Here is a 15,390-nt window from a genome sequence, read left to right as displayed (position 1 = left end):
CTAGAGAAGTGATTATTCCCCTTTATTCAGCTCTGGTGAGGCCACATCCAAAATATTGTGTCCAATTCTGAGCCTCCCACTATAGAAAGGATGTGGACGCACTGGAGAGGGTCCAGCCAAGGGTGAGCAAAATGATTAGGGGGCTGGAGCACATGACCTATGAGGAGAGACTGAAGGATTTGGGTTTGTTTAGTATGAAGAAGAGAAGAGTGAGGGAGGATTTGATAGCAGCCTTCAACTTCATGAAGGGAGGTTCCAAAGAGGATGGAGAGAGGCTGTTCACAGTAGCGACGGATGGTAGAACAAGGAGCAATGGTCTCAAGTTACAGTGGGAAATGTCTAGGTTGGATATTAGGAAAAACTATTTCACTAGGAGGGTGGTGAAGCACTGAAATGGGTTACCTAGGGAGGTGGTGGAATCACCATACCTAGAGATTTTTTAAGTCTCAGCTTGACAAAGCCCTGGCTGGGTTGATTTGGTTGGGATTGGTCCTGCCTTGGGCAGGGGGCTGGACTTGATGACCTCCTGAGGTCTCTTCGAGCTCTATGATTCTAGGGGAAATGTGGCATGGTCCTGGAGGAAGGTGGTGAAGAAAAAGAATGTGCCTTCTTTCCCATAGTGCCTTGCATCCTCCCACTGTGGTTCCCGATATGGAGACCGGGGACTATATCATAGAGAATATGGATGGTTCCTGTAATGGTAGTAACGGACACTTGTTATGGGGGAATCACGTGCCAGAGGTGAGGGAGATGGTGATGGGGAGAAGGTCGGTGCCAGGGATGCTGGTGCTGAGGGCACCCATGATGGTAGCAGTGCGGAATGGATGCCCAGTCCTCAGGGATATCTAGTGCCAACGCTAATCTTGGTGCCGGCAGTGCCTTAGCAGTCAGTAGAGGAATTGCGGCTTTCTTATGTTTGGCGCTCATAGATGCCTGAGAACTCGTAGGAATAGTGCTGGACGTACCCAGCTTGTCCCCCGTGCTGACTCTGCTCGCTGGAGCAGCAGGCAGACAGCTCACCTGAGATGCCGTAGTCTTACACGTTGGGGCCATCTCTGGGCACCACTCTCTGCGTTTCTGAGGCACGGTAGACTCCGGCCTTGCTGATGTTGTAGTGTCTGGGGGTTGAAGTGCCTTGTCGAAAAGGATAATTTTGAGGCACATTTCCCTATCTCTGCACGCTCTGGCTGTCAGCTTGGAGCAGTGTGTAAACTTTTGCGGCACATGCGCCTCCCCCAGACATTGAATACAAGCCACATGGCTTCACAGCAAAGACTGTACTTTTTAAACCTGGTGAACAAGGCATTGTGGAGGTCAGTTGAAACTTGTCCCCCCTCTTCTTTCTTCTTCTTCTTTTTTTTTTAAGGGGCTAAAAACCAAGAAACATTCTAACGAGGGTTTTTTTAGTTTTTGTTTTTTTAACTAGAATGGCAATGGAAACTAACTCACTAACTACTAAATTAACAACTATATCACTATTCTAACTATTCAAAGGAGAACTTCTCACAGGAAAACAAGGAGAGTTCAGGAGCTCTGTCTATGACCAGGGATGGTTGAGAGGAACTGGCGGGAGCTGGACCATGCACAACAGGCAAAGGGCACGAATGGCACAAGGCGCTGACCGTGCATACGCAGTCTGGCTGCCTACGGCTATTGAAAATCTCCCATCTGCGGCACCGGGACAAGCCCGACACCTACAGTGGAGCACTCACGGGGACACTACTCGAAGAAGTCTTGTTTTTCTAAGGAATGTACACATTCCTACATTACATGGAATGGTTACAGAATTACTATAATTTCTAAATCAATCTGTAGTGCTGTTCTGGCCGTTGTGTAGCCCTCCTGTATTACCGCCCTCAAGATCTGACGCTTCGAGTCTGGTAGGTGTTCCAGAAGAGGGACTAATTTGGAGTAGTTGTCAAAATCATGATTCGCGAGGGGGGCCGCGTAATTACACATTCGGAGAACTGAAGTGGCGGAATACAGTTTTCTATCTAAAATGTCTAGGCGGTAGCCTCTTTGTCACTTGCAGTAATTTTATTTTGAGCCGTCTTTGATCTTTGTTGGGCGGCGACCATAACGAGGGAATTGGGCTGGGGATGCATAAACAAAAAGTCCATACCCTTTTGGTTTATAAAGTATTTCTTGTCCGCCCTCCTGTTAGTTGGTAAGGAAGCGGCGGGAGTCTGCCATATGTCATTTGCGACTTCCAGGATAGCCTCATCGAGGGGCAGAGCCAGTTTTGATTTTTGTGAGGATTGCAAGTTCTTTAGCAAGGGGTGTTGCTTTTGCTGTACGTCCGTAGTTTGAATATCCTGAGATTGTGCAACTCTGGCAAAGAGCTCCTGAAACTGTTTGTGATCTTCCACGGGGATAGCTCCCCAGGGAAGACAGCATCGTCCGGAGATGATGATGAATGGTTGGCCGGAGACTCAGGGGTCCGTAGTTCCCTATTTGGAGTATAGTTGTTCTCATACTCATCCTGATTAGTAACTGAGACAGCGCCCTCCACAGGCACTGATGGAATCGTAGGCGAAGATGCGCGAAGTGGAGACGCTGGGCGAGTGGGTTGCGGAGATTGTGATCGCGGATATCGCGTGGTACGAGGACATCGACGGTCATCATAGTAATGATCATATCTCCGACGATGAGTCGGGGAGCGTCTGGGAGAGTAGGCTCTGGACGCATCGCATTGATGTGAATATCTCGAACATCCCGAGGACCTCGGTGATATAGATCTGTCAGAAAAACGAGATGGAGAGCGAGAATAGCAAGAATAGTGTCATTCATCGTGGTAGTGATAGTGATGGTACGACGGTGATCGCTGAGGTGATCTATGGTAGCAGTCCCTAGTGGAGACATAATGAGAAGCATGATGGTTGTCCGAGCAAATTGAAACTGGTGACCAGAGTCCCGGAGAGCACTGCGCTCGGTCAGGTGTGAGTGAAGGAGTCCGAACGCGCCTTGACTTGTTAGGAACCTCAGTCGGCACCGAACGATCAGTAGGAGAAGACGGTGCCGTTTGAATTGGTGTGGTCCTGGTCACATGGCTGCCCTGGAGATGAATCAGCGGTGCCGCGGGAGTTAACAGCTGTGCCGGTGCTGGAGGAGGCTGTGGTGCAGAGGGCTGCGCGGTGCCGTTGATCACCTGCGGTGCCTGAGTCGACGCTGTTGCTTGCGGCACCGCGGAGAGCAAGGTCTCAGCAGCCGGCACCGCGGGCACGGGTGCCGGTAGAATTGCGAGTGGCTGCGCACGCGCAGCATCAGCCGGTGCCGGGGCCACCATTGTTGGTTGTAACCTGACCGTTGGAGCCGCTGCCAGTGCCGAGTCTGCCTGCGGTCCTTTAGAAGGAGCCCGCATTGGGTCTTTTGAGCCGGCAAAAGTCGGGGCTGAGGCACTACAGCCCTTGCCCGCCTTCTCTGTCGGGTGCCTTGGCAAAGAGCCAGAGGTACCCGGTCTGTCCCGTACGCTCCTGCACTGCGGTGGCTCGGTATGTTTGTGGAGCTCCTTTTCAGGTGAACGAGGCAAGTGAGCTCCAGAGGCAGCGGGAGACAGCGTGGTCGCCTCAGACTGGAGGGCTTTGTTAAATAAAATCACCCTCAGCCACATTTCCCTATCACGCTGAGCGTAAGCTGTCAATTTCATTCAGGGAGGGAACTTCATAGGAATGTGCCCGTCCCCTAGGTATTTAACGCAGCGTGAGTGCCCATCTGAGTCGGGCATTGCCTCCTGGCATTGGGAACATTTCTTGAAGCCAGGCATTTTGTATCAGATAACAATAAAACAGTCTTCTTTTCTTTTCTTTCTTTTTTTTTTTTTTTTTCAGGCTACTAACAGAGTATAGACTAGGACGGAAACAAGGATCTCAAGAACTAACTAAGTAATAACTATTAAGAACTATTAACAACTATCCTAACTATGAACTGCCAAGTAGCAAACAGATTTCTAGGTAAAACTCCCCTTTCTCCTCAGGCCGGAGAGGGAGCGCGTCCTAGATCCGTCTGCGGCTGCGGACGGTTGAAGGAAACTGACGAGCCGGCCCGCGCTCAGCTGTAACAGCTCGAACGGCGCGAGGCAGCAGGAGCATATGCATGGGCTGGCAGGGCTCCTGCTGTGGAAGTTTCTCCGTTTTGCGGTGCCGCGATGGACCCAGCACATCAAGTGGAGCACCCTCGGGGACACAACTCAACGAAGAATCATATTGCCTGATTTTCAACTCCTACTGACGCCAAAAGGATTTATGAATATTCAGCTCCTCTAAAAGTCTGGCCCCATTTAAAAATAAAAGTTAAAATGCCTCTGCAGAGGAATATCGAGCAGCCATGAATTTTTAAATTTAAACTGAAAAAATTGTGGACTCTGTTAGCAATCCTAATAGAGTGACAAATGATTAGTGTGAGTTATGACTATGAAATCACAGCAAACGGAAAAGAGAGAATGTATATCAGCTAGGGTATGTCTACACTACCCCGCTAGTTCGAACTAGCGGGGTAATGTATGCATACCGCACTTACTAATGAAGCCCGGGATTTGAATTTCCCGGGCTTCATTAGCATAAGCGGGGAGCCGCCATTTTTAAATCCCCGCTGCTTCGAACCCTCGTTTCACGAGGAGTAACGGTAGTTCGGAATAGGACCCTAGTCCGAACTACCTAGTTCGAGCCCCGTGTAGCCGCGCTACACGGGGTTCGAAGCAGCGGGGATTTAAAAATGGCGGCTCCCCGCTTATGCTAATGAAGCCCGGGAAATTCAAATCCCGGGCTTCATTAGCAAGTGCGGTATGCATACATTACCCTCCTAGTTCGAACTAGGAGGGTAGTGTAGACATACCCCTAGATTCTGTCTGACTTTTAGGTGGTTATACAAGACACTTAAGGTCTGGGTCAAACTGCAGTCCCTGTTCTCTCTACTTACACTCCTGGAGGTACCAGTACACACCAACAATAGCAGGGAGAGATGGAACTGTCTTTGGCGCTATGGCTAGTCAGCAGCATTGGCTTGACCTTCAAAGGGAGTATGCTGCATCCCTAAAGTAGTGCAGCAGTCTGTGTGCTCCCGTGCATAGTGGGGGACTCTGGGAGACAAATGACTCTGTGTGGCAGAATACTGCTTGTGCAGTATAGGTAAGGTGTGGCTTTCTCCTGCCCTCAATGGACGGTTGTAGCTAAATGGCACAATCTTAAAAATACAAGGACTTGATCCCTTACCTCATTTATACAAGTGCAAATTAATATTCCTTGAGATGTCAAGGGAATTACTGTACACTAGTACAAACATGATGTTAAAAACAGAGGAGCAGCAAGGCAGCGATGGGGGGAGTTGAAAGGGCAAAGCAAGGAGAGTACAGTGAGAGGGGAGCACATAAAGGGCTGATGGGTGGGCAGAGGTGCCTTGTAAGTTACTGTCACCTAGCACCTTCTTGTACCCACCAGCCACCACAGCTTGCAGCATACAGCCAGTGCCAGCCTGAAATGGGCAGGATCCTATTAGCTGAAAGCCAGAAAACGATGGGGGCTGTGCTGACAAACCAGCAGGGGAAGCAGCCAGCCTTGTGTGCTGCAGCTTTTCCCCACCACCAGCCTTGTACACCCAACCCCATCATAAGCCACTGGATCTTCCCACTCACTGCTCGTATGTGGGCAGCTGGTAAGTATCTGGACAGCAGTAGGTCTAGACAGTTTTGATGTGGGCGAGATTGAAGATGTGAGACAATTTACCTGCTTTTAAGAAAAAGTCAGAATACCTGCAGGAGGGATTAAATACAGGACTATCCCTTTAAAAACAGGATGCCTGGTCATTCTACACATATGCAACAAACACAAGCTTTCTCACTCACACTCTTTCTCTCATGCCATTCCAGGAACTAGATGGTAACAGCAATTAGAATACTGCGGCCCTCTGAAAATAGGTTTTTGAATGCAACTATTCCTGGATCAATAAAGCAAAAATAATGTATCTATTGAATATTTGTACTAGCTGTGACAGTTATCAATATAATATCCAAAAAGATACAAAAAGTCTGTAGTATTCAAATAAATTATCCAAAAATAATTTCCTGCTATTGGATCAAGTTTTCTCTAATCAGCATTCAGCACCATTGCCACAGCAAGCAAAATAAGAGAGGAAATACAAAACATGAGGGGTGCGTCTAGACCGGCAAGATTTTGCGCAAAAGCAGCTGCTTTTGCACAAAAACTTGCCAGCTGTCTACACTGGCCACTTGAATTTTCGCAAGAGCAAAATGTACAAAATCAGTGCTTCTTGCGCAAATACTTTCACGCTCCCGCTCAGGGATAAGCCCTCTTGCGCAAGTATTCTTGCCATTGTAGACAGGCACCTTAATTTTTTGCGCAAGAAAGCCCGATGGCTAAAATGGCCATCGGAGCTTTCTTGCGCAAAATCGCATCTATACTGGCCACGGATGCTTTTGCGCAAAAGCACTTTTTGCGCAAAAGCATCTGTGCCAATCTAGACGCTCTTTTGCGGAAATACTTTTAACTGAAAAGCTTTTCCGTTAAAAGTATTTCCGCAAATCATTCCAGTCTAGACGCAGCTGAGGAGTGGATGAGTTAAAGGGAGAGCAATGATGAAGAGAATATGTTACTTCTCAATTTAGACGGACTGCATCAAAGTGGTTTTAGAACATTTCACATTAATCTGTAGGAAGCCAGGAAGCCACTGATGGATACATTTGTACAGTTAGAACTAGAATATACTATGGATGCATAGACAGAGCCCACAATTTTTTATTGTATACTTTAAATTATTTGAATTTTCTTTTTGTTCACCTTACAACACACTCAGGGGACATACACCTAAGTCTAGCACTGAATAAGAAACTGTACAAAACCTTTGTATGTATTTTTTTTAAACAAAAGCTGTTTGTTTCTGCCTTATAGCTTATTTATTGGTGCGGATGCTGGAAGAGGAGGAGGAGCAAAGTGAAGACTTTTACTGCTACCACAGATAAGTTTGACCGTTACATTTATTTTTCCTTGGCAGTCAACACTGACATTTTGGTTTGAACGCCTACAATATAATAATCTTAGATTGTTATTTTTCATGTCCTCTCCCTTTTCATTTTCTCCCTTCATCTAGGAAAAAGAAATTGTCCCCCATGTCCCAAAAAGCTTCTAAAATATTCTTTAGTTTTATTTATTTCTGTGACATCTCCCTATTGCTATCAAAAGATAATGGGAACCTAACTAGTGTCACCCCTGCATCTTCTTCTTACCTCAAATACTATTCTATATTCTATAACTGTGGTGTCCAACACTATAGCCACATGTGGCTATTTGGCCTGTGGAGTGTGGGTAGTTCACTCAGAACTGGTTGGACACCTCGGTTCTATGACATAACCTCTCTCATAATCTCCATGTCAGTTTCTCTGATTATGCTATACTACACTATAGGTATATCACTAAGGATATAAGATCTAAGTTAAAAAGTTAACCAAAATTAAATTCCATTTAAACAGCCCCCTGGCCACGGCAGACCCAGAAAGATTGCAGCAGCTCCCCACCCACGACGGAGGGCTGCTCTAGCCTATTCGGGCCTGCCATGGCATGGGCTGCTCCAGTCCAACTGGGCTTGCCAGTTAACCAGTTACCGGTAAGCATCACCTAAATCTCATTGATTTTAGATGTCATTGACGAGCTTTTGAAAATTGTTGCCAAAATCCATGGCATCAGACAACAAGCAAGCTAGTCAAAATTTTTAAAAAAATAGTCATAATTTTAGAAACAGTTTGAAGGGTAACATTTTCAAAGGTGACCCCATACTTTGAAATTGGACATTTCAGAAATAAGCTATAATATACCATACAAGCTACCAGAAATTTACCAATGAATTATTTTAAAGTTTCTATAGCAATCTTTGTTTCCTTAACTAAAGTACTTGAACTGTTGTATTGCTGATCCCCAACTTGATTTAACAATTAATGCAATTTTACAAAATTCATTCTTTAGTTCATTCATAAAGATCGCAAAACAGCTACAATTCTAGGGCAATATTCTGTGCCATCAGTTTCATGCATGCAACCATCATGAAGAACAGCTGAGGCAAGAGGTTTGCAGACATATAACTAAAGAAAGAATTTGGCACCGATGGCATATCTCTGATATGAAGTCCATTCTAGAAGGAATGTATTTCTCTTTCTCAACACTCACATGGGAGGCACAATAAATTAACAACACATAAACATCATACCAAGGTACTGAATGCCAAGTCTTTTGCATGATTCCAGGCAGGCTTGTTTTGTGTTTTCATAGCCATAATCATTTTGCCAGAGTTTGGTAGTTATCCAGAGGTCCTCTCGCTTCACATCACTTTCTTTGATAGCTTTCTGAAGGAGTGATTCACAGCCATATCTTTTTGCTGTATCAATATGACGAATGCCACATTTCTGCAGTGCATACACCACTGCATCATGGGAATATCCACCTTGATGGGATGTACCTAAGCAAAAGATAATAGACATGAATTGTTATTAAACTTGAACCTCTTTAATCTGGCAACACTGGGAAACAGGGTGTGTAAGATTAAAGATTTTGCTGGACCATGGAGGGCATTGCAGTGTTTGAGTGTGAGGAGGATGGGAGTGGGTGCTTTCCTGATGCCCCACTCCAAGGGGCCAATGCAGTTTCGCATCCCCCACTATTCCCAGGCTCCACTTCCTGCCACTACGGGAGTGGCAGGGAAAGGCCATAGGGGAAGTGCATTGCTTCACTGCCATTCCCCCAGCTGGGAGAGGGGGAGAGGCAGTGTGCAGAGTCACTTTCTCCTCCATACCATAGGTGTTCCTGGATTATGGAAACCCAGAGTAGGAAGGTTCAATTGTACTTAGTGAGAAACAGAATTTTGCCAGATGTTTCTGTTTGCAATTTTTGCTGTTGCAACAATTAGCATATTGGGTCAACAAATAATTATACAAAAATGAGAAATGAACGAGAGTGAATACTAAAAAAAAATACATGCTATAGGAAAACATAGGGTCTCATTCTGAGCTCACCTACATTGGTATAAATCAGGAGTAACTCCACTGAAATCTTGGCATTTCAGCAGTAAATAACTATAAAAAAGTGAGATCCAAATTGTAGGGGTAAACTGAGGCAGTCCATGGTATCTTGCTGAGAACTGAGAACTCAAATCCTAAATCATTAGGCAAGGCCTGGGAAGCATGCAGACAGGCAATTACCATAACCGTGGTTCCCCTGGCAACCACATTCCAAAGGGGCCTCACTCTGATAAGGCCTGGCTGGTACCAGCCTGGCTGTGCGGTTTCTCTCACTGTCTCCTGTAATTTCAGACAAATCAGCTTGGATCCCAAGGACTGTGCCAACACAAGGAAGTAGTCATTTCGCAGAAGACATATCACAATTGCAACAAAACAAGCTCCCATCAACATGTCCATTTTGTTTATGTTGGCTTATTTAGCTTGTTAGGAATAACTACCTGTGTTATTGATAAGATGTTTAATTGGCAATGGGCAGAGATACTGTGTAACCTTCGTAGTTCATTGGCTTATGCGCTCATCTAATTTCTGCCGCTAGACCTATCAAATCACTTCCCTTCCATCCATCTTCCGCCTATATAATCTCATGTAGGTTTTGGTTAAGTTAGTGCTCACGAGGTTAACCCCTGATGGGTATTCTACCAGCTGTGTGAACCAGTAAATCCTCTGCTTGTTTTCACCTGCATCCAGTGTGTCCGGAATTATTCCCTACACAAATCAATCCTGTAGGATTGCATGACCTATGAGCATACGCTATCATAATTAGTTGATTCTGAAAGCAGTATCCTAAGAGAAGGACAGTGACAAGTTATATTCAGTCAGGCAAATACATATAATCCACATTCATTCTCCATATGAGGTGTAATATACATATTTACATAGTGAAAATATTAACAAAAAATGAAGGTATCAGTATGTCAGTTCTTAAAAAGAATAAATTAGTTTCAGCAATTTATTGTGTAAGAGACAAATCCTACAAATTCCCACATAGCCCCGTGTCAATACTACACTGCAATACTACATGAAGAGCCATATTAATCTCTAATGTAAAAAGGTATAACTAGGGATGTTAGCTGCAGGAGTAACTGAGCTTTTCAGTTAATCCTAAAGGATATATTCAACCTCCTCCCCCCCTCCACCCCTATCGTTGCCTCTGTATCAGAGGCAGCAAGGGGGGAGAAGGGGAGATGGGAGCTAGTGCCCGTGGGGAGCCAGCTTTTAAGTAGGGATGTTAGATATCATGTACTTTAGTAATTATATAACTGCAACAATTTTTGATGGTTACACGGTTACTAAAATACTCGCCATAGGTGGAGACGGCAGCCAGTGCACTCCCGGCCCCACTCCCGGGGAACCCCTTCACCACATACTGCTGCCACTGTATCAAAGCTGGTGGAGCTGGTCCATGAGGGGAGATGGTTTAAAAATCAAGTGCTGGATCCCACCTGCCCCCCACCTTGCTGCCTCTGTGGGAGACAGCAATGGGGGGAGGCAGCTCCCCAGGAACTGGCATGCACAGGGAGCCAGCTCCTTTCACCCCCTCCTTGTTGCCTCTCTATCAGCAAGGCGGAGCTGGTCCGTGAGGTGATCCAGTTTAAAAATTGGCTCCCCACACAAACTGGCTCCTGCATGCCGCCCCTGTATCAGAGGCAGCAAGGGAGGAGTGGGGCATGTAGTCATTTGGATTAACTGATAAGCCTATGCTTATCGGTTAATCGTTTAAAATGGCTATGCACTAACAGCCCTACTTTTAAGATGGCTCTCCATGTTTCTCAGCTCCCATAGAGCTGCCTGCTCCCCCCATGCTGCCTCCCACAGAGGCAGCACCATGGGGGGGTGGAGTAGATACACATGGGAACCCAGCTTTTAACCCGGCTCTCTACCTGTGCCGGCTTCAGCGGAGCCACCTGCCCTTCCCCTCCCCATGCTGTTGCCTCTGATGGACAGACAGCAGCATAGGGCTTAAGGGGATGGGGGAGGGGGGGCGGAGAGGGAGGCAGGAAGCCAGTATACATGGGAAGCCAGCTTCAAGCCAGCTCCCTGTGTATACCAGCTCCCATACAGCCACCTCCCACCCCACCTGCCTCCTTGCATGTAAATGTGTAATCGCAAAAATTTCAGTGGTTACACATTTACACAAATAAACAATTCTTAACTTTAACTGTAACCCCGTATAAATCTCCCAGCCAAGTTTATTTTATCAAAACACTGGTGTAAGTTACAGATGATATAGGAAATTGACATGAATGGGGTTTAAATGATAAAACTGTAATTTGCAATGCCCAAGCATTCATTGTATGTACAGGTTGAACCTCTGTGGTCCACAGGTATTGCTGGACCAGACAGCCCCAGCAGCAGAGGCTGCTGGCAGCTGGGAGCTGAGCTGGCTGGTGGGTCCAGTGGGGCAGCAGAGCCCACGGGGCACCAAAGCCCACAGCCAAACAGCAGAGCTGCTGAGGTGCTGGAGTTCGCAGGACTGACGCAGCCAAGTGGCCGGGGACAATGATGCCAGGGGGTTGGAGAGAGGAGCCCAGCAGGGTGGCTTGTGTCTCCCCTTCTCTCCCCTCCCCCCCGAGCTTCCTTGGTTTGGCAAAATCCCATGTCCAAGACCAGTCAGGTCCCGAGGGTGCCGGACCAGGGAGGTCCAACCTGTACTAAGTAAATGCATTTTACATGTTAAGAGGTTGGAATGATGAGAAGACTTAGCAGGAAAAGACATTAGCAGAAGGTCTGTCAGATAGTGATTGTGAGTATGTGGAGGGGAATTTTATCTTCTAGCCGCCTGTTAGTTGTTTTTCCTGCTAAGAGTCACTCACCCCTTCACACTCTTTTCCTAACAGCAATATTTTCTAGAATCTCTATTTGGGATATGTTCAGTCAACTCATAAAAGTGAATTTCTAAGGCTATAGCTGCTATGAAATGGTCTCAGTCCTGCAATTGATAATGGGTAAGCAGATTGCTACATGTACAGTACATGACACTTCTTCTTGGGACTCTCCATATTCACAGCAGTCTCCCCACACCAGTGGTTCCCAACCATTGTTCTGCGGACAGGTGCTGGGTTGCAAACAGCTGAATGACAGGCCGCAGCACACTGCAGAGCCAGCATGAACTGGAACTGCTTAGTCATGGCTTGCTCTGGCCCCAGGTGCTACCCCCACTGAATGATGGGGCAGCAGTAGGACTGGCGAGCCCTATCCCCGGGGAGCCCCAGCTAGGCGGGGCAGCCAGTGGTAAAAATGGGGAAGCTGGCAAGGTCCATCCCCAGGGATCCCCAGCAGAAGCAGGGCAGCTAGTAAACCCAGTCCCCGGTGATCCCCAGTGAAGCGTGGCAGAAGTGGGGCAGCTGGCAAGCCCTGTCCCTGGGGATTTTTGAAACTTTTGAAACTTTCTAAACCTCATTCTCAACTCATGGCCCACAAACCCCTGCAGCCCAATCAGCAGCCCATGTGCCATCCTCAGGGTCAAACAGGCATTATATAAACTACATGAATGCGGCACACATAACACATAGAGAACTGCTCATGCCTTCCACCATGGGAAATATGTTGAGAAACACTATTCTAAAGAACAGGTTAGGAATGAGGAGTGTTTGGGGAATTCCTATGTTGAATGAATAAAGCAAGATTCTCCTAAATTGTTGTCACAATATTTCCAAACACTATCTCAGAATGTAAGTCATGACACTGTAGCTCTCTAATTTCTCCCATTATATCATGCCAATTTTAAACAAAACATCTTTAACCTGATAGTGTACTAACTTGAGTGGAGTGAGTCGTGATTTAACCAGTGCAAATAAAATCAGAATCAGGCCCAATGAATAATATTGTACAGTTGCACAGCAAATCTTTTACTTCTTCAAATATGAAATAAAGTATTTTAAAAGAAAAAAACCACAGGGGTGGGGATGGGGGAGGGGGTTAAAAGTGCTCTTTTCTGTCCTTAAACACTGGCACTAAATATGAATGTGAGTTTGTTCACAGAAGATCCAGAAATTAATATACATTTGTTTCACATTAAAATTCACAAAGCTAAAACAAACTATGTTCATATACTAGATGCTGCAAAAGTGTAAAATGAATATATTATAAAATGAAAATGAAATAATTATATAACTGCTATAGAAAAGTTACTACTTTTTTCATAATGATCTCTTCACTTTTAATAAGGTACTATTGGCGCCAAAGAAATTAGGTTGTAACTATTGTGTCTGTTTGTGGTTGAATAGACATTTCCAAGTACAGAATGAATGAAGTTCATTCAGAGGTCTTGCACATGGGCTCAGACCCTTTTCATGCATAATGGATTCCAGAAAGAATATTTAGGACATACGAACTTTTACTTTTTTAACCCTTTTTAAGATGGGGGATTTCAGAGATTGAAGTTTGTTATTGTTTCTCTTCTAATGACAGAATGTGTAATATGTTCAGAGGAAATTAACAGTCAATGAAAAGGAATTCTTTGAATATCAAAATTAGCCATATGAGTCCTGTTACAGTAAATTTAAAAAAGTCCCTCAACAGTTACAAAGAGGAGTAAATACTATGAACAAGTAAAATCATGAAAACCAGGAATTACTGAACTGATAATGCTACTCAGAGTAGGGATTCTAGGAATTGTGAGCTTCTCACAATGTTTATATTGTTACAGTAACATGAGTGCTGTAATTCAGAGAGGCACAACTATGAGTTGAGGACAGAAGTGTAACCTTAGCTCTGAACTTTTTTCTTTATTTTTGGATTCTTTTTATTTTTATTGGTTGGCTAGACTTTTACCATTATTTGAATGTACTATCTGGATCTGGAGTTGTTTAATATCTTTATTTACTACCTGGATGAAGGAATAGAGAGCATACTGATCAAATTTGCAAATGACACAAAGCTAGTGGGGGTTGCCAACATCAATGTGAGTCAGCAATGCGAAAACACAAATACAAGGGAAGGTTGCTTTAACAGAGGCATAGTATGCAAGACACGGGAGGTGACAGTACTGCTCTATTCAGCATTGGTTAGGACTCAGCTGGAACACTATGTCCAATTTTGGTTACCAAAATATAGAAAGGATGTAGGGAAATTGGAAAGGATCCAGAGGGGAGTGACAAAGATGATCAAAGGGATGAAATACAAGCCATATGAGCAAAGGCTGAAGGAACTGGGTGTGTTTTAGTTTGGAAAAAAGGAGATTAAGGAAGGATAGGATGGCAGATATTTGAAAGGCTGCCTTAAAATAGGTAGGGAAAAAAGTTGCCTTGCCCTCTGTGGCAAAAGAGAACATGAGGCAATGGGTTGAAACTACAGCACAAAAGCTTTAGATTAAATCTCAGGAAAAACTTCCTAACTGTAAGAACAGTAGGATAATTGAACAGATGCCTCAGGAGGTTGTAGAAACTCCTTCATGTAGGTTTTCAAAAAGAGGCTTGATGGCCATCTGTCTTGGATGGTTTAGACACAAATCCTGCATCGTAGCAAGAGATTAGACTAGTTGACCCTTGTGATCTCTTCTAACTCTACGGTTCTATGATTCTTTCAAGCAATTTCTTTTTGGGGCATTTGAGGCTTACTTTGTTCTCAGATACATAACTACTTGCCACTGAGTTTGCATGTATCTATTTAAAGAAAAAAGGTGGCCCTTTGTTTTCCAAAATAAAATGAATTGATGCAAAACAAGTTTCAAATAATAATGTGCAAGACTAGATAATCATTCTACCTCTTCTTTACCCAAAAACTTCTTCATTAACACATTTGTGTTTTAGAGTCCTCTGATCAATTCAATATATTATTTAATTACATTTCATTAAGAGATAACACCAGACAAGTTTGCCTCCATTAAAGAAACCACATGCTTCAGTCATTAAAGTCTGTTCAGTTAAGTGCTAGATCTGGCAATCCAGGATCTGTGCAACACAAAAATCCAACTACACCAAGGATTAGGTGGCTATATGAACTGTGTTTCTAATATACCTCGTAAAGGCTGAAAACAATTAAATGAGGGATAACATGCCAAAGAGCAAAAAATAAGCGACCTTTGCCTCCTCCCACTGAGAGTATGACGTCCAATACTAAGCAAGCTCTCTCTCCTCCTTCACTGGAATTTGTGGTTATTTTGTTAGAGAAGCTTTGGATCAATATTAATGCAAAAAAGAACCAAACACTTCTTTTACTCTTTGAGAACTATATTTAAAGCCAGACCGGGTGACAGACTTTGTCACCCTGGACAATGTGGGGAGAGGGCTGGGCTCCAGACTCCTCCTTAAGGGGCAGAGCATTTGGTAAAAGAGGCAGGGCTAAGGGCAGCAAGCCCTCAGCACCACCGAGACCACACCATGCCTACCCTCCCAGGCATCTCATTAGTGCTGCCCAGACCACACCTCGCAAGG

The 15,390-nt window shown here is 44.9% G+C and overlaps 1 protein-coding gene across 4 annotated transcripts in view; it reads right to left on the bottom strand.

The window, feature by feature from the left end:
• Positions 1–15,390, bottom strand: part of LOC102450245 (putative oxidoreductase ZK1290.5) — a 120,569-nt gene that overhangs the window by 83,767 nt on the left and 21,412 nt on the right. For all 4 annotated transcript variants that reach the window (XR_016350267.1, XM_089780548.1, XM_075936618.2 and 1 more), the window contains exon 2: positions 8,209–8,457. Coding sequence is in view for 3 of the 4 variants with exons in the window: in XM_089780548.1 (XP_089636674.1) it covers positions 8,209–8,457 (249 nt within the window). In the remaining variant the exon portion in view is untranslated. The remainder of the gene's footprint in view (positions 1–8,208; positions 8,458–15,390) is intronic.

The sequence above is a fragment of the Pelodiscus sinensis genome, chromosome 9 (assembly GCF_052426305.1).
Source record: "Pelodiscus sinensis isolate ZL-2025 chromosome 9, ASM5242630v1, whole genome shotgun sequence".
Lineage (NCBI taxonomy): Eukaryota > Metazoa > Chordata > Testudines > Trionychidae > Pelodiscus > Pelodiscus sinensis.
This window is presented reverse-complemented; position numbering and strand designations above follow the sequence as displayed.